Source organism: Patella vulgata, chromosome 5 (genome assembly GCF_932274485.2).
Source record: "Patella vulgata chromosome 5, xgPatVulg1.2, whole genome shotgun sequence".
NCBI lineage: Eukaryota > Metazoa > Mollusca > Gastropoda > Patellidae > Patella > Patella vulgata.
This window is the reverse complement of record NC_065883.2, coordinates 59,665,411-59,692,017: the sequence shown is the minus strand read 5'-3', so window position 1 is coordinate 59,692,017 and position 26,607 is coordinate 59,665,411. Positions and strand designations below refer to the sequence as shown.

At 30.8% G+C, this 26,607-nt stretch overlaps 2 protein-coding genes across 13 annotated transcripts in view; both read left to right on the top strand.

The window, feature by feature from the left end:
- Positions 1–11,074, top strand: part of LOC126820344 (echinoderm microtubule-associated protein-like 2) — a 49,931-nt gene extending 38,857 nt beyond the window's left edge. For 9 of the 12 annotated variants that reach the window (XM_050548233.2, XM_050548228.2, XM_050548226.2 and 6 more), the window contains 16 exons: positions 373–445; positions 877–915; positions 1,943–2,044; positions 2,692–2,793; positions 3,149–3,283; positions 3,472–3,571; positions 4,107–4,264; positions 4,463–4,588; positions 5,032–5,058; positions 6,155–6,286; positions 6,723–6,879; positions 7,225–7,322; positions 7,864–7,951; positions 8,248–8,340; positions 8,702–8,832; positions 9,095–11,074. In XM_050548233.2, the coding sequence (XP_050404190.1) occupies positions 373–445; positions 877–915; positions 1,943–2,044; positions 2,692–2,793; positions 3,149–3,283; positions 3,472–3,571; positions 4,107–4,264; positions 4,463–4,588; positions 5,032–5,058; positions 6,155–6,286; positions 6,723–6,879; positions 7,225–7,322; positions 7,864–7,951; positions 8,248–8,340; positions 8,702–8,832; positions 9,095–9,220 (1,687 nt within the window). In that variant the 3' untranslated portion in view covers positions 9,221–11,074. The remainder of the gene's footprint in view (positions 1–372; positions 446–876; positions 916–1,942; positions 2,045–2,691; positions 2,794–3,148; positions 3,284–3,471; positions 3,572–4,106; positions 4,265–4,462; positions 4,589–5,031; positions 5,059–6,154; positions 6,287–6,722; positions 6,880–7,224; positions 7,323–7,863; positions 7,952–8,247; positions 8,341–8,701; positions 8,833–9,094) is intronic. The other 3 variants (XM_050548234.2, XM_050548230.2, XM_050548237.2) reach the window with 3 other exon arrangements.
- A 782-nt stretch (positions 11,075–11,856) lies between these two features.
- The window catches only part of LOC126822199 (thioredoxin domain-containing protein 16), a 56,052-nt gene continuing 41,301 nt past the window's right edge, over positions 11,857–26,607 (top strand). The window contains exons 1-3 of the mRNA XM_050550945.2: positions 11,857–12,594; positions 22,799–22,881; positions 23,118–23,197. Coding sequence (XP_050406902.1) covers positions 12,420–12,594; positions 22,799–22,881; positions 23,118–23,197 — 338 coding nt within the window. The 5' untranslated portion in view covers positions 11,857–12,419. The remainder of the gene's footprint in view (positions 12,595–22,798; positions 22,882–23,117; positions 23,198–26,607) is intronic.

Genomic DNA, 26,607 nt, shown 5'->3' with positions numbered 1-26,607 from the left:
TTAAAATAGTAATTGTATTCCATATTATGTTTTTGTTTATTATATGTGTCAAATGTTAAATGTCGATCAAAGAAGTTACTGTCTGCATTGAAGGGTTTCACTAAAGAAATCTGCATGTTCCAAAATTATAAAGCTAACCATCTTTCATTCTCAGTTTGATACCACATAGTAAATAATTTCTAAATTGTGTAGTAATGGAAAAGGTTTCCTGCAGTTTTACGGACGAATTTGCAAGAGCATTTAATATATATATTACACACTTAAGGTACAATTTTTGGTTTAATAAGTTGTTACTGTTTATGTGTCAAATTTTGGTTAACTCGATAAGAATTGTCCCTCTTCAATTAAATATGAATGTTTGTGGTTTTACAGTATAGCTATACATCCAGATAAAGTTAAGATAGCAACTGGCCAGGTTGCTGGTCATGAGAAAAAAGAGGGCAGGGTAAGTTCATGTACAATTTTTCCATAGACTTTTTGGCTTATTCTCAGCATTAGATTAATCAATTTAACTGAAAAAACAAAAGATTCATTTGTTAATCTGTTCAGATTCAGTTTCACTTTTGATCAATATAAGGAGAGTATTGAAAGCATAATAAACCAAATTTAATTATCTGATTTATATTAACTGCATAGATTTTAAACAGGCTTTTTATGCTTTTATTGGAATATTATGGCATTTTTCTGTTTGGATTTTTCATGAATCGTGTTCTAATCAAAGTGAACCAGGATACATGATAATTATTATGTTAATGAATAACTATGATATTTAGAGCTTATTACATATTTATAGTAACTAATTAATGATTGTTGCCTTGATAGTTTATGTTATGAAATTAAATCCTTCCAATAATTTTATTATATATGCACAAACAGAATAAGCGTAATGATGTGGCTGAAATTGATGATCATTTGGTAAGATAATAAAGTGGATGGTTTTCTAATTGTTATTATAAACTAACTAACAGAACTATTAATTACCATAATCCAGCTATTTAATAAATAAATAATCCTGCTAATTATAGCTTTAATAAAACCCTTATTAACGTAAGTGGTGGAGTAAGAGAGATATTACAGGAAAGCTAATTAAAAAACTGTAAGCTTGTTTAGTACCATATTTTAAAACATTAACAACAACTTATTAAAATCATCATTTTAATAGTAGAATGAGCTTCTAAAGATTTTAAAGTGTGTTTTATTCTATGTTTTGTCCCGGTTTTGTTTTAAACAATTTCTTGTACATTTGTTTTAAGATTAGTTGGTGACAGTTATACATTTTCCCCTATATATATACGTGTGAAATAGATTGCCCTGAATTACTTTGAAATAAGTTTTCAAAGATTATTTAATAATTATTCATATAACACTGTATTTCATCTTTTAAAAAAAATAGACAAAATTTGTAATAACCAAGATACTTTAAGAATTGCTTTGTATGTAATTTATAATTTAAAGCTAATTTCTTAACTATATAGAATGAGAAATATTTGTAGGATTTTATCTGTTTTAAATGTCAATGCTGTCTGAAATTGATTGGCAATTGAATAGTAAAGCAATTCCCTGGATAGATTCTATAAATTATCACTTCCTGAAGTGTAAAATAACTGTTGTTCATTTTTTATTTGATTGATTTAAAATGTTCGTTTTCAGCAGTGTATTTTTTGGGAATCCTGGTATTCAGTGTTATTGTGTGTATTTAGGCTTATAATTTTGTTTTAGGTATAAGGGATGGAATCAATTAATGTTATGTTTTATTTCTGAAACTGTGAATTTGTTTGTGTTTTTACTGATTGTAAATGATTGTGTGTATTCTGGGTTGTTGTTTTGTTTTATGTATAATGGAAGGATTCCTGGTTATGGTTATGGTTATGGTTAAAATTGATGTATATGTATGTGTTGTTGTATGGAATTTACTTATTTTTGTACTCTTTTATTATTTTAGCCCCATGTACGAATCTGGGATTCTGTTAGTCTGAACACATTACATATCATTGGATTAGGAGATTTTGAAAGAGCTGTCTGTTGTGTATCCTTCTCAAAGCTGGTAAGTATGGAATTTTAAAGATTAAATTTTTATGGCAAAATCAGCCATTTATTTGTCCTGACCATGGCTATTGCTTGATTGACTGGCAGATAAATTGTAGAATTTACCTGTCAGTCAGTTTACATGCATAAAATTAGAATTTCAGACAATAAATACCATTAATTTGATAGTTTTTACTTTTTATGTGTATCACTTAGAATTTCAAACAATATATACTGTTAATTTGATAGAATTTATGTGTTTCCTTTAAAAATATCAAAAATTAGAATTTCAAAGAAATACCATTAATTTGATAGCTTTTATATGTATCACTTAAAAATATCAGATAATTAGAATTTCAAACAATAAATACTGCAAATTTGATGGTTTTTATGTGTATCAGTTAAAAAGATATATTCAAAGTGGATAATGCTAAAAGTTGTCATATTCTTTTGAAAAGATATCTTGTTAACCTGAGGTAAACAAAATATTTCAAAATCTACCAGCTGGCAAAATTTTGAATTGAAAGGCATGGCCCTGACATTCTGCACCAAAATTTAATTTTAAAGCAATACATAAAAGAAACCCAAAGTAGACAAAATATAAAGATGTTCTTTAATGATATTACAGCTGATGTTGTATAACCTTATGTTTGTGTATTTGAATAGGATGGAGGACAACAGTTGGTTTGTGTTGATGATGCTAATGAACATGTGATATCTGTGTGGGATATTAGTCGTGATAAACCACATAAAGTAACGGAAACTAAGGTAAGAATACATATACGTTTATTTCCAGAAAGTTGGCATCCTAATTCTTGTTCTTGAAGATTTATTTCTGATTTGGAAACGTAAAACTGGTCTTAACTTGATATTATTATTATTGACCAGTGTCGGCTTCAGATGTTAGTTTATTCTATTCTGTAGAAAATACATCAATTAATTTCTTCATGGAGGTTGATGGAATAGGACATACAAGTAGTCTTGCGTACTAAGAACATCATTCCAACAAATATATCGGAAGTTATATAAGATTTGGTGGAATTTACTGAAATTAAGCTGAAAATGGGTCTACAAAGTAATTTGAAGCTACACATATTTTGATCCCCAATTTTTATTATTTTAGAGTTCAACTGAACCTGTGCTGGCCGCAGAATATCATCCGTATGAAAACAACCAGATAGTAATGTGTGGTAAAGGACAGATATCATTTTGGACATTAGAAAGTGGAACATTGACAAAGAAGCAGGGAATATATGAGGTATTTTAATGTGATAGAAAGAATTATCAGTAAGATACTGTTAAAAGTATTAGCATTCTTGAAATTTTTGTCTGAGGATCTACACACAGAATAGTCAAATGTAACGGCATTACAGAGCAGGTTGTGAAATTTGTACTAACGACATAGAAATTTGATTCTAATATAAAAAAATATTCTATTTCCAACAGAAAATGGAGAAACCCAAATTTGTGTTGTGTTTAGCTTTTGCTGAAAATGGGGATGTCCTGTCAGGTGATTCAAATGGAAATATTTTTGTGTGGGGAAGAGGTACGTGCATAAAAAATGTTTTAATGTATATCTATCTATAAAAATGAAGGTAGTTATTTAATGCTGCTGATCATCATTTGAGCATATGTAATCCCTCACCAACTACATATTCTAAAGGGAGCCCAAGTGGCTCAGCGAGTAGGTGCTTGAAGACTAACCTGGAGGTTACAGGTTTGATTCAATCCTGGTGTTGGCAACGAAAGTTCCTCAGGATTTTCTCGCATAGTTTGTCAGTGGCTCATATCATTTCATTTAGAATATTCTAAAAGGACTGTTTTATTTTTGTTCAGTATTTACAAAAATATTTTGAATTTCACAACATTCGGCATCCTCAGCAGACAGGTATAGGTTTATTTTGCTTAAATTTTCAAATGTTTTGCACTTTCCACTCCTTGACAGATAAACTTTATTATGAACATCCACAGGTTGAAGGAAGAGACCCCAATCAAGATCCATGACTTTAATATTTTATACTATTGGCATCGACAAATGTTGATCATAACTACTTTGGTATTATTTTTTGTCTTGTTTGTAGGCACAAACCGAATTTCTCATGCTGTTAATGGTGCACACGATGGTGGAGTTTTCTCCCTTTGTGTAATGAAGGATGGAACTATTCTGTCTGGTGGTGGTAAAGATAGAAAAGTGTACCAGTTTGATGAGAATTATAAGAGAACTGGATTAGAAACAGAAGTGAGTTTTTATATCAAAAAAAATTTTGTTTGTAAAATTGTCTCACATTTAAGATTAGTAAGAAGTTAAATTTGGTTGTGTTTGAAAAAAAATGAGAATAGATAATGAAAACTTAACTGTTGGCGTGATTACTGGTTAATTGATTATCATAATATATACCTAAGGTTTCTAGAATAGTGTTTGTTTTTTTATTTCTAGATATCAGAGGAGTTTGGTCCTGTTCGAACCCTGAGTCAAGGTCATGGAAATCTGATTTTAGTTGGAACAACCAGAAACTCAATTTTACAAGGAACTCTAGATCTTAAACTTAATCCTATTGTTTATGTAAGTTATATATATTTTATTATCAATATCCTAAATATGAATTGATATATATAATCTGTGGGCATGCTTGCATGTACTGTATATTTGTATTGTTATAGCCAATATGGTCACATTCTACATGCCCCATGTGTTAGTGCAGACTGATCATCTGCAATTCATCTCATATTTTGCTCGGTTGAGCCTTAACAGTAATATTTCCGTTGCAGATGAATTGTAATTGCAGAATAAACCACCCCTTTTTTTTCCTTAAAAAGAGAGGAGAGTTTTAGATATTTTTATGAATTATAAAGCTTAGAATAATCTCCCTGTTTTGAATATTATATATCGAGTTGAACATTGTTCCACATTCAGAATTGGCTCATAGGAAAATTGCTCTCATAGGATTCTATTATAAAGATACATATGAAACTAGCTTATAATATAGAAATTATATATTTTCATAGAATCATTGTCTTAGCTGTACAGATCAGGTGAACATATTTTTAATGAGTAGTGAAGTTTAATTTAAACTTTTATTTTTTGGAAGTTATCAAATCAAATTGGCGACACACATTGATCATTGCCTATTTCATAAAATTCCCACCAATTGACAAATCGTATTTTCACTTAGTAAAATCTTCAATGCACACATACTTTTAGCCGTTGTGCTATTAAGATCCTTGGGACTTGTTTCCTTTAGATATCAACTTTGGTTTTAGGTTGAAATTTATTTATAATTTCTGACTGTTATAAGTGGACTTAGATTTTTATTTTTTCTTCCCCTTTTCACACCACCAAATTCTACCATTTTATGCAATTATTTATATATGCACATCTGCACATATCTGCAATATTGGTAAGTAGGACGTTGAACCCCATTTCAGTTTTCATTAGTGGTACCCTATATTTTTACAAATACATACACTTTTCTCAGCCAAATACTTGTTTTTCTAAGGCAAGTAACATGCTTGTATGTTAATAAAGGGGTTGAAAACTGTTAGGATTTAAAAAAATTGAGTTTTAAAATGAACAGACCATTGTTAGCGGTTTTATATATTGGAAATTGATGATATTGAGAAGGTTTTAGTCACTGAGTGTTGTTATTGCTGTGTAGAAAGCAATAAAGTTATGTTTTACAAATTCTTAATGACTCCTTTGTGCTCAATTTTATGTAGAATTTGGATTCAAGATGCAAGTTTAGAACTATAGTAGAAGCAATGTTATTTCACAAGTTGTTCAAGTGGCATTTAAGTAATTGGTCATATTAGATAAAACACAGACCATTATGGAACATTATTGTTTTCTATAAAGTTTTATGTAATATGTTGTCACGCTTTGTACACATCAGTACATTTGCAGTAATTTCGCAAAACAAATAATTCTTGCAGTTACATTTATTTTGCTCCCACTTTTATTTGACTGTTATATCCAGGAAAAACCAACTTGTATTTCGTTATGGCATCAAAAATCTCACAATTCAAACATCATTCCTGGAACAATTGATGAAATTTCATTTAGCATTGATCATACAAAGTAGTTTCTGAATTAATTGAGGATCCATATTAATTATTTTAAAATACTTTATAGGGTCATCTTGATGAACTATGGGGTCTGGCACCCCATCCATCCCAGCATCAGTTTATGTCATGTGGATCTGATAAACATGTTTATTTATGGGACAGTATGTCACACTCTGTAGTGTGGAGTAAAGAAATAACGGTAAGAAACAATATATTGTATTTAGCCGAAAAAGTGTATCTGTCGTGTTCATCCGTCTGTATCTCACTTTTTGGTTGAACACAATAACTCTGCTAATCATTGAGGTAGAATATTGAAACTTCGTTGGTTTGTTTGTTCACTTGTGGGGCTTAACGACCTCATCAAACATGGTGTAGATGTTCGTTAGGTGAAAGTCTTAACAAAGCTTTATGATGGGCATTACTTGCATATGCAATGAGCTGTCCGTCATTCACACAATAAACAATTTGATAGGTTAGGATTTTGGAAATCAATAACTCTACACAACTTGATTGTTCAATGCTTTATAAAAGGATAAATGTGCATGTTTGATATATTTGTTTTGAGATTAGGTCTGGGAGACATCAGTCTCACTGTTGGCTTGGTAATTCTAAAATTAAATATTTGTGCATTACAGGATCCAGCCCACAGTTGTTGTTTCCATCCAGAAGGGAATATAGCAGTTGTTGGAACACATAACGCACGTTGGTTGGTGATAGATCTGAATACTCATGACATCATTACAGCTCATACAGATGGTAATGAGCAGATTGAATGTTTGCAATTTTCTCCTGGTAAGTTCATACAACAATGTTTAAAATTTTTACTTATGGTAAGTGCAGGAGCTAGAAGCCAGACAAGACCAAAAACATAGACATACTAAGTCATAAAAGCATTATCAAATCAATTCCATGGATATGGTCATTCCCATGAAAAGTGAAAGGGTTGGTTTCATTTTTTATTCATAGCTATAAATTGTAAGCCATAATGACTGGAATTATGTTTATTACTTCAAAATCTCTGCCATTGGTTTTAGTATTTGCTGATATTTGTTGAAGATTTTTTGTTTTTTCTTTGGCATCATTTATTAATCATTTATTTATTGTTACATCATTGTGTAATATTGTTTTTATTAACAGATGGTAAATATTTAGCTGTTGGATCAAGAGATAATTATATTTATTTATATCAAGTTAGTGATGGAGGAACTAAATATACCAAAGTTGGTAGATGCTCTGTAAGTATTTATTATATAATTATAATACATTAAAGAGGCATTATATAAGATTAGATAAAGAGCTGACAGTACTCGAAATAATAGTTAAAAAAATAGATAATAGAAACACAATATGCTGAAAATTTCAGTCAAATAGCTTCACTCTGAACCAAGATATTAGTGATTAAATTTTAGCCTAGTCTGGATCGTCATTACTACCACAAAATATTACAGGCTATCGATGGCATCGAGAGTTGATTATGGTCTTGATAATTTAGATAACATTTCAGGCCAAAAAAAAAGACCTGCAATAGGCAGATTTAGCTCTTGCATAATGCATGTTTAAGCTTCTAGATATCCAACATTTTACAGTATTTTCTTAATATAAATCCTAGAGATTTAAGTATCTGATTACAAGAAACTTGTGACATTAAACAAATGATTGCATATGTAGAATAAAGATTTACACAAAAATAAAATAACAATATTTGTCTTTTTGATGCAGATAAAACTGTTTCTGCGACATTGATGAATATTAAAATATTGTTGTTTCTTATTACAGGGTCACTCAAGTTTTATAACACATGTTGATTGGTCAGAAGATGGTCAGTATTTGGTCAGTAATTCGGGTGATTACGAAGTATTATATTGTAAGTTGAGTCTTTCATTTATTAAATTTTATAAGCAAAGATTGAGTTTAAGACCATGTACTTTATCAAAATTTCACATCTTTCCAAAAATTATTCAAATCAAGTTTACTTTGTTTCTATTATTTTCAAGCTGTCAAGCAGTATCTACTAACAGCAAGGTCTTGACATTATATAAATAACACTTTTCAGTCATTATTTCTTATGTAAATTAATAATAATTTTGTATTTGCGTACATTTAAATCAATAAAATTATCTAGAGTAATAGCTGAATAAATTTGCATGTTTTTTTATACAGGGACAACAAACTGTAGACAAGTTACATCACCAGATAATGTTAGAAATGTTCAGTGGGCAACACAAACATGTACATTAGGTTTTAATGTAGCAGGTAAGATATGGTTATCATACAAATATCAACTACCATAAAGGTAGAACAAATATGCATACATTTCTTAGAAAAGCAGATATTTAGGTAAACAAGTGTGGAAAGGAGAGTACCTTAATGTTGTCAAATATTCTAAGATAAGGAACATAGATGCATATTTAAGTTAATGCAACCAGACTATCCTACTCTAGTCTAGCATGCAATGGCTTCTTGTAATTTTATTAAATAAGAAACCATTGTTTTACATGATTAGACTCTGAATAAACTTATACAAGTTTATTATTTGTATAGTTTTATTCCAGATTTATGATGACATGGATATATTTTCAACAGATTCAGATATGAGTATTGTTTTTACTTGTAGGAATATGGCCAGAAGGTGCTGATGGAACAGATGTAAATACATGTGGACGAACAAAAAACCACACCGTTATTGCATCTGGAGACGATTTTGGAAAAGTTAATTTGTATAAGTATCCTTGTTGTAAACCTAGGGTATGTATTTCATTTTATTTCTTTGTATTTTGAAATGTTTTACAATGATACGAAAACTAGGATGAGCAAACTTGAAGACGAAGGTACACCTGGTTTCTGTTTTTTAATAGATAATGATAAATAATCCCAATAGCGATAAGTTACATGTATTTTTCAAGCAGTTGACAACTCAGGATTGAGTCCCCCATTGTTCCTATTATAAGTAATGTTATATCGTTGGCTTTCATCAAAATTCATACAAAATGCTTTTGTTTTATTTCAGTCTTCCTGTCATAGTTATAAAGCACATAGTAGCCATGTGACTGCCGTCAACTTCCTGTTTGATGATTCAAGATTGATAACAGCTGGAGGTCGTGACATGGCAATTATGCAGTGGGAATTAATCTAAGTCTAAAGTTGATAATTGCATATTACAGATCTGTTTATGCCAGACAGAATTATATCACAGTAATCATAGAATTTGACAATCTTAAAAAACTTTCTCATTTTTTTTTTTTCAAACTTTAGATTTTGTAATCTTAACTTCTAACCACATAGAATCTATTTCGGGAAATGGATTGAAATATACATGTACTATTTCATATATTACTTGAATTTTTCCCCCTCCATATTTAATACTTTACTATAATAACCATCATTTAAGTCATCTAGTGCTGTTATTGTTATAAATCATATATCTCCATATTTATTCATGTTTTGGATTACGCAATCAGGGGATTATTTTGAAAGTGTATATATATACTACAATACACAAAAAAAATTGTTAAAACTTGGACTAGTCAGCCTATAACCTTATTATTTGTTTTTTTTACTTGAATGGCGATCATATATTTACTATAATTGTAATTTAAGTATTATTTGTTTATATACGCATGGGTTTGTGTAATAGATATATTCAAATAACATCCAGCCAATTGGCACTTTGTGGAGATTATAGCCTATATTCAGAATTCAGATAGCCAATTTCTTTACATAATTGATTCTTCAAATATTTAAATAAAAACAAATTTCAGTCTCTTTGCAAACATATTTTAGTTGTACTCGTTAATATATTAGTATTAGACTCTATTTGATTGACGCAATCACAATCTGAAAAATTTCAATTAATGTTACAGTATTTGCTTAGTACCGGTTACAGTTTTACAGCCACCCACATTATATCGTATGTGGAGATAATGATATACAACTGCTATGTGTTTCCATTTAACTGAGAAACTGTGTGTTTATTCAATGACATTCAACTTTTATTACTGCCATATTCAAAGTAGTTTTATACAATAACATAGACATTGATTATCTTGAATTATTTATAGGTTTTCTTTAATAAACAATTTTGTTAATATTCTTTTGGTATAATAATAATAATAATCTGTAAGTTTAAGTATTTTACAAATAATATGCAACTGTTGTTGATGACTGAAAAAGAAAAGTTTGAGAAGGGAAATAATTAATATGAGCATTGTTTGTATAAAATATTATATATCAGATTTTTATTTTTGTATGTTTAATATGACTGTTTATACAAATCATTGTATAACTCTTATCTCCAAATTTGGAATAAATTGAAATAAAAGAATTCAAATCACAAAATGCAAATAGAACATTTTTGTAAAAAATATTTCTTGATGATTTTGGTTTAAACTAGTCTTTTATTAGGTATTCTGTAAATACTCACAATTTTATTTCTATCTATTTATAATGCTTTTGAAGCTGTAATGTTTTATGTGCATATTTTGTATTTAGTGCGCTTGCTCAAATTTTTTTTTTTTTCTGTGATGTCTTTATTTATGTTAGTTAACCGATATATTTTTAGTCTGAAGCAACATAATAGTGAATGTGTATTAAGCAATTATTTCATGCTATTTTATGTGCAACACAGGTTTTGTTTATAACAAAAGTTATATTTTATAGCTAGGCTAAGCCATACACTTTATGGTATAGAATTTTTGATATTGTTTTTTGTGGATTTGTATCTTTATTAATAAAGATTTAATTTTGTTTTTCTATATTGCACTTGCAGCTATTTTAAGCATAATTAGGTAGAGACCAAACAGCTGTATTTCTGTAATTCTATAAAATGTTCATGACATGATATAATAAATAGAATTCTGTTTATTTACACTTGTCTATCATGTTTCTGTAATTATGGACATGTAGTCTATTCTTGTATAATTTTGTCTAATGTATATTTGTTTTAACTCAGAAAATATTGATAATGAAGTAAATAAATTCTTCCCAAGAATGTAATTTTAGTTTTCTTTTGTGCATTAGCAGACTGATTTTTCTCTAGCGTTTGTCTGATTAAGATCAATAAGTAGATTGGGCTGATCAGAAATCATTTGGTAGTAAAATGGAGCATGGGTTTGTTCAGGGAATAGTTAAAGATGCATTTTGTAAGAGCTAAATCTGCCTATTGCAGATTTTTCTTTTGGACACCAATGTTATATATGTAACACTATGGGTTCTATGAGTCGCTGGGTAGATTTGGGAAGCCCATAAGCCAAAAACTCCCCATATCCAACGTGTGACTCATACTAACTCTTTCAAACAAGATACTAACTCGTTCAAATGGATTAATATATTTTTTTTGGTTTGGCACAAATGGGCCTTCGTAAGAATCAAAGAAGAGTGTTTATATTTACATTTCTCTGCCATGAATTGGTAAATATTCATTATTTTGAGGCAAAGGGGTCAGGAAGTAAAGAGAAATGAAATGAGGAAATTGCCTACTAAAATAACATCAATGCATATAGATTTCTTTAAACAGGCCTAGCAAAAAAATCGAAATGGTTACCCCCTTTTAATATTTTTATCGTTGAAAAAAATGTTATAGCCCAAGAAATATTGATTTACACGAGAGAGAATTACTAGTCTGATTCCTGATTCAAAAGAGAGTTGTCTACCTTGGATATATATTTTTCTCGTCGAGACAAGTTACCTCCCTTATACCACAATCTGCTGTAAAAATTCGCTGATATCGGTCAACTTTACACGTTTCGTCTGAACTATTTTAATAACAGGTTTCATATTTTATTATGGAAACAGTCTCTCAAAAGGGGCCTTTTTAGAAATGGTAGGCCTGGTTTCGAACAAACTGACTGTAAAATTATATTATCAGTATGTACCACCGGAGTAAGAATCTATTGAAATTACCGAAACAATCAATAATGGCCATTTTGATCAGTTTTCTAGCAGACGATTCCAATTGGGTAAATAAAATCAATACAAATGTGGGAAATATAATCAGAAACGAAGAGTTTCTAACAGGATGCAATTAACAATGACAAAGGAATGTGTCAAAAAATGAAACAGTTGTGTTGGCGTAGAGAGACCTAAATCTGTGACTACTCCACAAAAGATAACACAGTACATTTAATAAATTATAATACAACCCGGATATAGATAAGGTCAACAACGGTGGTCGGGCCTATCAGTGTCTTTGCCACAAATATTGAAATAAATAAGTCGTATAAACGTATCCAGATGCCAGTTGTGTGTGTGGAGTTGAGAAGAACTTGCCTAAGCCGATATTCAATGAAATAGTATACCGGATTTTCCGAGGACAAGTTAAAAATAACAAAAAAATAATGGATAGGAACATTGTTTCCTGGTTAGTGTTGGTAGTTTTTACCAGTCTTGTAGTAAATGTCCTGACAGAAATTCCACATGATTTTAACAAAGTTATGGTACTACAAAACCAGGAAGAGTTTGAAAACCTTATAAACACTAAACATGTTGCAGTAGTATATTATTATAAAAGAGGTAAGTAACAGAAAATAGACAACATATATAGAAGGAGGGGGGGGGACATGATATACATTGTTGCTATATTAATTACTGAGGATACATGTGGTATGTCACGTAAGTTATGTTAAATCCCTATTATATGACAGTATCTAAAGGATCTGTTTACTAATCCACTTGTATATTGTTTAAACTTTAGACAGTTTATTATACCTATTACTACAATATTGACCTTCAAATAGTGTATATTTTATAAAAAAAATTTTCATTATCTAAAAAATAGATTTATTGATTAAGAGAAAACCTAAATAAATCAAATGAGCGTTTTTAACTGATCGAAAAATGAATAATTTCCTTCATTAAACATACAATTTAATTAGATATCTACAATTTTAGAAGGCAAATTGAAAGCTCAAAATTATGGAGAAATAAGCTTACTTTGGTTGGATTTTTTTATGTGAAAAAAAAACGCCCAAGACTGATTAGTATGTCTGTTTTCAAAAAAAATTATATTCCTAGTTCAGTTTTAAAAGAACAACAGAAGATGTTTTACATAAGTAGATATATATATATATATATATTTGTGATAGCCAAATATATTATTGATTGAATTCTTATTAAAAATAACTGTTATTTGTAGTGAAAATTGATCAAAATATATATCTCTTGATTTCTTTACTATATTAACATTTTGATTTAGTGATAACCTAGCAAAATATTTGAATATTTCTGAAGTAGACTTCTATGCATACTTAATCTACACTAGAATCTTCATGGGTCAGCACTTTCTTATGATAAATGTGTAGGCCTACACATATTGTTGTTGATATCATGACCCCTGTATATTTGTTGAATGCTTCTGCTCCTACACTTTAAATCCGGCTTTATTTATAATCATATTCACCTCCAATATATGATATTAATGCTCCTTCAAATTATTTATTGATAACGAAAGTTACCTTCATACCTACAACATGCTTTATATATGCCTTTTTTATGGAAACTCAATTTCAAATAATGCCTACCGGTATAAGATGTTTGAATTGAATACAAATTTTGATAATTTAAAGGCTGGATACTCGATTTTATGCTTCGCTTTCACTTCAGCTTATGAATAGTCGGCACTTTTTACAATAAACTATTATTTAGCTGTACATTTTACTAATGTGATGAATAATGCAACTGAATGCAATTGTAAAAAGTCGACCTAAGCAACTAGTTCCAGTCAGAAAATTTTGAAAATGACATCTCCGTAGATGAGATTTGGAGCACTTTCCTGTGGGTTTAGATACAAACTGGAACAGATGATTTGTAGATAAACAAATGGCTAATTGCCTTGCAATTCTAAGTATCAATAGTTCAATATTTTGGTCATTAAAATTTATACTTTTTTCTCTTTAGCAGCTGTTACAAATATACTTTTGTGAAGCTTTTTAAGTATGGGTCACTGTATGGTCACTTATTGGTTATGGACACTAAACATGTAGTGTCCGTAACCTTTAAAAAGTGAAAAAATTAACTTCAAATTCAAATGAATGAAAAATATTTTAGATTTTAGAATTGCACATTGAAAAGTAATATAATATTTCTAAAGATCACATTTTTATTGTGTAAGTTTTCAGTGCTTTTGATGCGCATGTCTACCGTGATTCTGAAAATTTGACAGAAAAACATGTTTTTCTAATCTAGTCATAACTCCCTTAATAGAATGTCTATTTGTATAATTCAACTACCAAAATTTATTATAGGACATGTTCTATAAGCATTAATTTATATCCTTTCCAAAAAAGTCACAGAAAATATATTAATTTGAGTTTCAAATTATAATTTATTGAAGTGAGTTAGCTCCGAATTCAGTTGCTCTCAGTTTTCCTCAGTTGCTGATATGATCAACAAAAGCACACATGATGGGAACTAGTTGCTTTTTGTTGCAATGTTGACCAAAACCACCTTAAGACACCAGATACAATTGTTCATTGAGAAATCCACATTATTGTTATAATTAGATTCCAAGACTTTAAGATTTATAGTTAGGGAACATCAGAAGAACCGATAGTTGGCTCAGACAGTAATTAATTTATTATATACTATTTTTGGAAACCCATTGTCTGTCACTAACATACCATCCCAGTTAACCTCTGTAATCATAAAGGACAAAGAGTTATGTTAAATGCTCAATAAGTTCTTAAGTCTTTCTAGATCAAAATTTGTGATGGATTACAGTATGTTTTCATACGCCCACATAGAAATGTGCACGTATATTGCCGTCGCGTCCGCCTGTCCGTCGTCCACAATTTCTTGTGAACGCTCTAACGCCAAAAGTTATCATCCAGTTGTTTTAAAATTGATATATGTTGTTTACATTATTGAGATGAAGAAGCCAATTTAATTTCAATAATTTCCGATTATTACGTCTAGAGTTATGGCCCTTGTTTCACTTTTTGAACCTTGTCAGTGCTCTAACGCCAAAAGTTATCACCCAATCTTTGTGAAATTTATATGCATGATCTATATTAGTGAAACGAAGAATCCTATTTAATTTCAATAATTTCTGTTCATTACGTCTAAGAGTTATGGACCTTGTTTCACTTTATTGAACCTTGAGAACAATCTAACGCCAAAAGTTATCATCCAATCTGTATGAAATTTATATGCATTATTTAAATTAGTGAAACGAAGAAGCTTATTGAATTTCAGCAATTTCTGTTTATTATGTCTAGAGTGATGACCCTTGTTTCACTTTATTGAACCTTGTGAACACTCTTAACATCAAAAGTTATCTGCCGATCTGTATGAAATTTACATGCGTCATTTAGATTAGTAAAGAGAAGAATCCTATTGGATTTCAGCAATTTCCATTTATTACTTCTAGAGTTATTCACTTTGTTCAACCTTGTTAATGCTTGATTGATGAAAGTTATCATCCGATATGTATGAAATTTATATGCATCATTTAGATTTGTGAAACAGAGGTCTATTGAATTTCAGCAATTTCCGTCAATAATTTCAAGAGTTATGGTGGTTGTGAACCTTGTGAACGTTTGAATTACAAAAGTGATCATCTAATCTGTATGAAATTTATATGCATTATTTAAATTAGTAAAACGAAAAAGCCTGTCAAATTTTAATAATTTCTGTAGATTACTTCCAGAGTTGTGACCCTTGTTTCAGTTTGTAGAAACGGCAAAAATTATAATCTGATCTGTATGGAACAGTCTTGTAAAGGCCCCCAATTACCTACAAAGGAATAAATATGCGACAAGCCTTGTTGACCGCTCGGACGATTTAGCTGTTGTGGGCGTATGTTTCGTTGCCTGGCAACCTATCTTTGTTTTATTAATTTAAGGAGGGTTGGGTGGCCGAATGTCTAGAGTGTGTGCATCAGTCATTGAGTCAAGTGGCGGGATTTTGATTCCCAGCTTGTATGTGACATTGTGTCACCTTTCTCTGGTTTTAATTCTCTCACTGGTTTCCTCTCACTGCTACATGCCAGTGAATTATTGAAATAAAATTGACCTGTATTTTAGTCCTGAAACTGAAATGACCCTCTCTCTGTCTTTCTCTTTTCTCTCTCTCGTTATATACTTAAACAAAAAAACCAAAAAACCCAAATATTACAATACTGTAGTGATTGTAGACTGGTACACATATAAGATGATTTTTCAGTCATCACACAGATTCACTGAAATATTTGGCCTCTTGGTCTGTCGTCCACAGTATAACAATACTGTAATGATTGTAGACCAGTACACATAAGACATTTTTTCAATCATCACCCAGAATATCTGAAATATTTTAGTATATTGTTGTCACCCCACCTCCATCAGCCTTTCTGTATGTAGTCCACAATTTCTTGTGAAAACTGTACAGACTATTTATCATCTAATCTTTTAAAATTTTTATATGATGTTAACATTAATAAGATGATGATTTCTGATAACAAAGTCTATAGAGTTTTTCCCTTTAATCCTGGACGATCCAAGAACAAAAGTTGTCATCCAATCTGTTTGGAATTCAAGGTTAGCTGTGAAATGAAAAAGAATATCAAATTTTGGCTGTGGCCCTTGTGAACTCGCTACTGACAAAAAATATCATCCTGTTTAAAATTCACACACATTGTTTAGATTAGAGCAATGAAAAATCTTCTTGAATTCCAATGATTTCAATTGTTCACTTTGTAAAATTTAGTGAGATTTATTGTTCAGACTATTGAAATGAAGAATTCTATCAAATTTCAACGATTTATAATAATTACTTACCGGTATTTAGTTATTTCACTTGATTATGTCATATAATCTTGTCAACGCACCAGTGATATCATACAGTATAAGGATTTTGCATTTAATTTACATAAAGATTCACAATTCCACAACCTTCGTGGACTTCTGATACAACTTAGCTGCTGTAGGCTTAAGTTTTATTGCCTGGCAACTTATCTTTAACTAGTTTAAAATGTCAGATTTCCCCCCAGTCATTTTTATACTAATTTGATGGTTAACAATAAGGTATTACTGTTTTGTCAATTTTTGAGTGAAATAATCAAATTTCACAAATTCTGTTTCTCTTCATTAAGAAAGTAGAATGACACTCAGACATCACATTCATGGTGTATTGTTCATAATTTGAAAGGGAATTAATGTTCACTGATTGTTTATCTTATTATCATTCTCCACAAAATCTAACCAAAAAGCAAAATATATTATTTAATTATTTAAAATGCTGTTTAACCCCTTCTTTTTGTTTCTACTGTACAGAGTGATATTTTCATTTAATTGCTTGCTGGGAGAGCAATTCAATTTTTCACTCACATAATTCATTTATTATAAAGAGTAATAATTTTTGGTTGAATGTTTTGATATGATAATAAATTTCATTAGATGTACAGTGTATCAGATTTCATTTATTGAAATGAAATGAAATGAAATGGGGTTATACTCCCTACTTTTGTGCACCAACAGAGCTATAATATTGTATTCAATTTAAAACCAGATACAGAGCATTATAAAACAATAAATAAGAGAAACATTTTATTGCCTGTACATTGTCATAACTACGAAACCCATCCTGTTTTGTTAATAATTAGTTGGAAATGTCTCTTTCCCAAGGCATTTTATAAGCTATCATTAATGTCGGAGTATATTGTCATCACCCCATTCAATCTGTCGGTCCATTCAGAATGTTTTGCTGGTCAGTGTTTTTGAGGGGTTTTGCAAGAATTATTTGTTAAGTCATAAGGAGGAATCCAATAAAAATTCAGAGTCATTCATTAATTTTATACAAATTTATTGCTCTGCATTCAGAAGGTGTTATTGCTTCTTTAATTAAGCACCATCCTGTGATGTCCTTGCTCCCTGTCCGTCCGTCCGTCCGTCTGCTTTTTGACGCTTTAGAGGCTTTAAATTTATGCACAGTGTTTATGGTCATGATACGAAGAAGCCTATTGATTTGCAGCGATTTCTGATAATCACTGTCAGAGTTATGGCTCTTGATCACTTTGAAATATCTTGAAGAAACTTTTAGGCTAAAGTTAATATCTCATTTACTTTAAACTTACACACTGTGTTTAAGGTCATGAGACAAAGAATCTATTCATTTTCAATGAATTCCAATAATTACTGCCAGATTAAGGCCCTTATTGATCACTTTAAAAAAAAACTTGTGGCCGCTCTAGAGGCTAAAACTCCATTTCATTCATTCATTCACTTTAGAGACTATAGTTAATATAAATTGTTTAAGGTCATGAGACAAACAATCGAAACAAATTCTAATGTTTTCTGATAATTACTTTATGGGTTATTGCTCGTAATCAGATTTTCATGTGTTGTAAACACTAAAGAAAAATTATGAGACAACACTTGTTGACTGTCTGGACGACTTAGCTGCTGTGGGCGTATGTTTCGTTGCCTGGCAACCTGTCTTTACTGTATTAGGCATTTGTACATTAAACACCCAATTAAGTTACAGAAAAGTATCTCTGACTATAAAAATGCATTGTTGCCAATCCTGATTTTATCAATAAAGACGAAAGTCGGTGACAAATAATTGACTGACACTCTCTGGCAAAATTATTCTACATCTTGAACAAGCATTGTTACACAGTTTCTTTTGAGATGATTTAATAGGTTAGCCGGAAAACAGAAAGTCAATTTAAAAGAAAAATTTTCAATCATTATAAATAAATAGGAATATGAACATTTATTCTGTGGAGGTATTATTTTCTGTACAATATAAGGTCAATTGATATATACACCCGGAATATACATATACAGACAGTAAATTTCGGAGCCTTTAGGTATCCTTAGCCCCCTCCTTTAAGAAATCTGTTAATTATTGAAAATAGCCCAATCAATATAACCACGCTTGTGTAGTACAATTAGCAGAGCTTTATTTGCCAGAGGTAGTCAAGATCTATTATAGGATAACATGACTGTGTAGGCTTTAAGATAAGCAACACTATGGCCATTGACAGTTTCTTTTGTCTTGTATACAAGTTATATATTGCGTGAAAAATTGTTTTACGTTACTACGCTACTACACATACTAACTACAACAGGTCCCTTTCTGTTTCAAACAAAACTGACATGCAATGAATCATCGTCTTTCATATTGTTACAGTTATCTTATGACAAGAGATTGGAGAGGGATTAGTAGAATTGATTACTTCTAATTCTGACGTGTTTTTAAATCACTAAGGTAACTGAAGACTGGCATAACTTGATCAGTTTTATCAGTTTTTTTCATTATACGCCTGTGAACACTGTCTTATCTATGAAGCAGAATGAAATTGCTATATTTGACACCATGATATCAAAATAATGAGAAAAATAGTCAATGGGAATAATATATTTACCATACAGTGTGCTATGAGGGAAACTTTGCCGAGACAGTGGTCCTACAGCCTACTATGTCAAGGGTTATGTTATGAGCACACCAATGTGTACATGGGACTCTTGTTCTTTGTCCCATTTGAACAACTATATGTTGTTCTGCACCAGGCCCTCCCCATCCTGCACCATTGACAAGGGGGAACCACGCTGGAAAATCATGATGAACTGTGTCAGCCAACACCGGGAATGAACAATGGACCTCCAGGTTAACAAGACAACAACATCTTGCTCACTGAGTTTCCGCCACTTCCCTCAATAAGAATGACATTTGATGATATTATAAATGATATTTGAATAAGTCCTCACATTTAATTGATGTAATCATTTTTTGTTGCCTTTTATCTAACTCATAGGGGAATAAATGCAATTTATCAATTTATTACCATAGAATAGAATGTTTTTCACGGTAACAGTTGGTGTTTACCCCATATTTGGTGAAGAGGCAAAACTTAATGATTACTTAATAACTTGCGTGATTTATTGAGACAAAAAGTTCACTCCAACATGTGTGTTCCCAATCTATTATGTCGGCTTATAATGAATGACCATCTAAACTTTCATCTTGAAATGAGATTTGAAATTGAATCTGTTATTGAGTCTGTCAAATAAGAATTGAAAAAACACAAGGAAGAGCAATGATAGTCAGATTAATGTACTTCCAGGTCATTTATCTTGATATATAGGTTTAAATCTCCACAAGCAAACATTGATCTCCATCTAAATCAAGTCAAACTATCCAAGTCTATTTAATTTAATACTTTTCCTTCTTTAGTTCCTCTCAAGAAAAGCATACATTTATATTTGTTAATGTCCACTTAAATGCAATTGTTGTGTGACAAAATTGTTGCTTTACCAAAAGTTTTTGGGATATGTTTCACAATAAATATTGATGTTGATGGATGAACTCTATGAGAGTCTTAAAGAAAATAAGAAAATTGCAAAATTGATTATTCAAAATAGATATGAGATAATAAAAAATAGTTTCCATTATTTTTCTCATCTTAAGAATTGAAAGAATTGAGGCAAGCTTTTATTTCATTATGAGAAATAGTCGGAGCATTGTTATTATTGGTTCTTATAGGCAAACTATGACAGATTGATAGTCTGAGATATTGTTAGCTTGTGGTCTGTAGTCTCCAGTTTCTTTGAACGAGTGTCCTTTAGATCATAAGGTCTGTCATTGAGTCAAGTGGTATGATTTTGATTCCACGCTTGGACGTAAAGAGGAGTAGGTTTGTCTGCCCAACCTCATTGGTTTTTGCTACATCCTCTGCTTTCCACCCACCTGTAAAGACCTGTATGCTCAAGCAAAGTATTGAAATAATATTGTACCATATGTTAATCTTGGCATTGACGTTAAATGACATTTCTCTTTCTCTACAGTTTCTTTGCCCACTCTGTCTGTTTTCTTTTAAGATCTGTTGACTGTGATCGAATCTGTTACAAAATTAGGCCCAACAATTGGTGATTGTCATTTGAAAAATGGCATTATTTGTAGTTGTCTTATGTTTTTGAACATTCGTTTCATTGGATATTGATAATTTAAAAACATTTGCTCTTTTTTTTTTTACTTAATTTCACTGAACTTTGTTTTAATTATTTTTGGATAATCAAGATTCAATGTTCTGTGTGCTTGATCCATGAGAAGTGTGTTGAAAATTTAATAAAAATGAGAACAATTGCTTAACAAGTTTTTGCCAAACTGAAATTCAAGGCCGTAAAGAACCAAAAATATCCTAACTTGTTTGTCACAAGAACTTCTATTCCCCTAACATATGTGGCTGCTTCCACTCCTCTACCAAAATTCTAGCCACTTAAGACTTTTCAGAACCAGATATTTATTTAGAAAATAAAAACTAATTCCCTGTGACAAAATATGATTGTACATGCACATGTATTGTAAAAATATGAAATATTCATAAGATAAAGATGTTGCATTAATCATTTGTGTATCAAGAGATTTAGATTTCTTAAGTTATTCATGCAATGAAAAAAACAACAAATCAGAAACAGAAATAAAGATTGAGACAATTATTCAAAGTATTTGAATATTAATAAGGGAATAAATAGCTTTTGGGGTATATACATTTCTCAATATTATGAATCCTATTAATTTGCAATGGTAGGGTTGAGAATATACATTGGTTCTCTGTAGGATTGATATTGGAATGAACAAACTACACCCACATTTATAGCATAAATTTGATATTGTTAAACCATTACAACTACCACCTCATTAGCATCTGCAATGTAACATCCAAACAATTTTGTCGAAATTCATTTCTGGACGAGGAACTCATCCTGTTGTTGTTGTTATTCTTCTTCTTGGGGGAGATGCTCTGTGCAAAAAGCTTAAGACTCTGCCAATGCAAGTACAATAGGCATAAAACATGGTTTGCATGTTCTGTAGACAACTGTGCACCAATCAACAAACTTCAATTTTTTATAAAATGTCATAGTTCCAATAACGTTCTATCATAGGCTTATGAATCGTGATTAAATCTTTTTTTGTGCAATTGTTAAAGATTAAGAAAACATCCTCAGTCATTATCTATTCCAGATTAGGCATGGGACTATTAAAATGGGTATGTCCGTCCGTTTGTCAGTCTGTCTGTCAGGGACCCAATAACTCTTCTCCTAATTGAGCTAGAATATTCAAACTTGGTGTAGGTGTTTATTAGGTGAATGCCTTGATGGAGTTCTGCTTAGGGTAAGCAGAGATAAGCAATTTGAATGGGTGATGCTTTGGGACGCAATGACTTTGGTTCTAATTGGGTGAGTGTGATGAAGCTCAGAGTATAGAGTCATTATATCAATACTTTGACTAAGTTCGATGATGAGCACTTTCTGTTTAGGCTAGGTAGAGACTTCAATCTGATTGGACAAGACTTTGGACCATAACAATTGAAGTAGAATGTTTGAACTTGATGTAGATGTTCATTAGGTGAATGTCTTGACTGAGTTCAATAATTAACATTTTCCGCTAAAGTCAAGCAGAGCTAAGCAATTTCATTGGTCGATGCTTTGGGACAAAATAACTTTGATTCTAGCTGATGGAGAGTGACGAAACTTAGTATATAGTTTCACTACCAGGTACATCAAAACCTTGATTGAGTTTGATCGGGAAACATTTTTGGCTTAGACTAAGTACAGATATCAGTTTGATTGCTCGATACTTTTGAAAAAGATAAATGTGCAATTAATTAATCGGTGTCATCTATTTATTTTGGGATTGCGACAGGGGGAAGTAGCCTCACTGTTGGCTTGTTTATCATGAAATTGTAGTGCATTGTTAAAATACAATTGGTTTAATTATGTTTAATTTTGGGTTTCAGAAGTAGCAAGAATACGTCACTTTTTTAAAGAATTTGATAAATCTGCCGAATATTTAGCTGTATATGGTGTTGTGTCTGGAATAGTAAGTGATTGAAACCGTTTTTATGCTTCAGTGATCTGTCATGTTGTTCTTTGTTGTGTTTATCTATTTTGTTACATTAATTGTCAATAATCCGACAGTCCATTATGCCCCAGGCATTGTTTATTCAATTTTTATGGATAAAATTAATGTAGGAGAGATATTTGGCTATGTTTCTGCCATTTACAAATCATAATATATTAAAATAATTTATTGATTCTTATTTATGTCAATTCCAGGTGGATTGTAGAGTCGATGGCACCAATTTACCAACAATATGTCAAAAAAATGGCATTGAACACTCTATTTATACGTACAGGTAAGGTACAACAACAAACACGAGGATACAGGCTTACTATTTCTAGACATATCACTTGTCATTAAAATACCTAATATTATGTTGTAAAATATTATGTTTTATGCAAATGACAAAATAATGTTTTATGCAATGACAAAATAATGTTTCATAATCTGATAATCAGATGTACCCGAGTAACCCGACAAAATGTCAGTAACTGACATTTATAATTTATTTTAAAAACCCTAATAAAAGAGAATTATATGCTGGACAAAATGCCATGGAGGGAACATTGCCTTACAAATCCCCATACACTGATTATAAGCATATATCTGATTAGTGCGTCATATAGAGTTACATGGCACCATGCATATATACTATAATAGATGATATTAGATGCAAAGCAGAAAATTTAATAGGTTTGTTGGATGGAAATCAATATCCTTAATCATCAAATATTTATGATATTAAATTATGTGTGATATTAAAATCTCGTTTATGGAGATAATAGATAGGTGTGTTTTTAGACCAAAAGATTTTTATAAGCCTCATCTTTCAAAGTTTGTCACAAATAGATCAATTACGGATATTTGGAAGTTGAGCAGTAAAATAGTTGGATAAAGTAAAGTGATACGAGATTAAATAAATGTCTACTTAAACATGCATTATGTAAGAACTAAATCTGCCTATTGCAGGTCTTTATTTGGTTTCAAATATTATATAAACTAATATTTAGACATTTATTCAATGTATGACATGACTCTAGACTATCGATGGCTGAATTAGAACATCCGTGAAATTTAAAGAATTAATAATAAATTGGATAATCAAGACTTAGCCTGGATTGTCAAGTACATCTTCAAAAAGTCATAACTTCACACAGAATAAAGTAATTTGAATGAAATTTTAAATATATTCATTATCTATTTTTAAACTATAATGGTCATTTTTTTTATCTAAATATTACATAATATATCTTTAATGTGGTCAAAATTCAGGACTTTGATACAGGAGATTAAAGAACATTTTTTTTCCCTTATTTAATAGTGAAATGTTCTCAAAACTGCCTGACCTGAAATACAGATTGTTTTACCTTAAAACACAAATCAAACCTTATAGTAGCTCTATTAGACCAATATTAAACGAATTTCGTTAGTGTCGTGAATAAATTTCTCATCTGTAATAATTTCAGTAGTATCTGCTTTTTACATGGGTAGAATAATTTCTAAATGGGAACTATGATATGAGTACAGTTAACAAGAATTAGATGAATTAGTCTCAAGCTCCTAAACCAAGTTCATATACAAATTAAACAATGCATGATCATGATAAAAAGCATTAGCCCATAATAGTTACAGATTAAGTACACTCTAACATTAAAGATGAAGTACTGACACTAGTATGGCTACTGAGGAAATAAATGTTCAATTCAAAGCATTCAGTAGCTATTCTTCTAACTAATTGTACTCTCTCTATACATCTCTCAAGTGCTAAGTCATCCTTCTACAGGCATTTCTCTTTGTGACTTTCAAGCCTCTGATCATGGTATGTCAAATAATGGATTAAAGTGAACTGAATTTGAAAGTCTCATTCTCCCACATAAATTCAAGCCAGTAAAAGAACCTTTTCATCATGAAATGACATAATTGACAATTAGATTTAGAAAGTTAATTTACCATTTTATGTATTTCCAATTGTTAGTGTCCATATTAGTTTTTAAAATATTGAAATTTTTGAGTAGCAGGGTGGGGATTAGGTGGACAGTAAAGCTTAAATTTTTCTATGAACAAATTGATTTAGTCAATCAATATTTACATCATGTTCATCTGCATTTTATTGCTTCTCTATTAGAACCGAGTATTTCCTTCTTGGGTAATAAACATTTTATTTGAAGTGGTTTAATGATATAGCATTCAGAGATTAAATATAAAGCATGGAGTGTCCTTCTAATAAGATTGAGATGATTAAAAGGATTACGACAGAAAAGGCATTTAACCCACATGGTACACAATCTATTACCATTTTTAGCCGATCACATTAATTTTCTTGTCCTTTTTTTCCACATTAGCAAAAGTGTCTTTTCATAAATGGTTATTGATGATGCTTCGTGACCTTTGCTGTGATTTCCATTTTAAATGATTTTCCACGTAGTAACTATAGAGGCCATTGGGGAATTGTCAGCTTTGGTAATTACTTTTCACATGACAGCCTGTTCAATTATGGTCTGATCACGTTCATTCACAAAAAAATAATATATCATGAAAATTCACAATTTTCCAATTTAGTATGAAGAGTAAATTGATACATTGTTTCTGCAGTGAGAATCTAATGGTATATAATTTTTATACGCCCACATGGAAATGCGGTCATACATTGTCCCTGTACGTCCAACATCCACAATTCTTGTGTACAATCTACAGAATACAATTATCATTTGAAATTTTAAAATTTATTTCATTTATTTCATTTCATTAATGTAATGAAGAAGCCTCTTGAATTTCAATGATTGTATATAATAATTGCCATAGTTATTGCCCTTGATCACTTTGTAGAATCATGTGAATTGTCTAACGACAAAAGTTATCATCCGGTTTACATCTCTTTGTAATATGTTATGACTGTTCCAGTCGGAGCAAAACAGTAGGACATTAAAGCACATTTCATTTCATTTTATCTCTTTTAAATATATGCTCTTGGTATCAAGAGAGCCACTAGCTGGTTAACTAACCAAGAGGTCTTTGGATCGCTCCCTGTTTTGGCTGAGAATGTTCGTCAAGAGCCTTTGACAATTGGAATTCGAAATAAGAGTAGGCAGTAGTTCTTCTGTCTAGGCAAAATGTCACTAATGGCACACTGTATGAGGTGCATCTTCATTAGTCAAGTCAGCATTGGAAAAGAAGGATGTTAAACCCCATTCATTTGATTGCTTTGTTTCGATTATTGTTAAGAAGAATCTTAACGAACTTCAACAATTTCTGTGGATTACTTCCAGGCCAACACGTCAATGATGTTATACAGTATAAAAATTTTACTTTTCACTCTCCTAAAGTTTGCAATGCAACAAACTTTATGGATGGCTGGCAAGCTATCTTTTGGTTTGTTGTTTTTCATTAATAAGAGCAGGAAGGCTTATACAATAACCTTGCCCATCAGTAAGAAAAATTATTGTTTTTGAGTTCTCTTCAAGTTATAGATAACAGTTTTGTTTTTCAATTATGAGGGCTTGCTGGAAAGTTTTAAGTCTAAACTAAAAAGGATAAATCAATTAGATTGAAACAAACTGTTACCACCAACAAGTTCAATGAATGAATGAATCATAGACATAAGAACTGCAAATGTAGTGTTTTTATTGTCTTCCTAACAGACCGTCTTGTGAACCTACCCATTGAAATCACCAGAAATGGACAAAACTGGCTATTGACCACTCACAT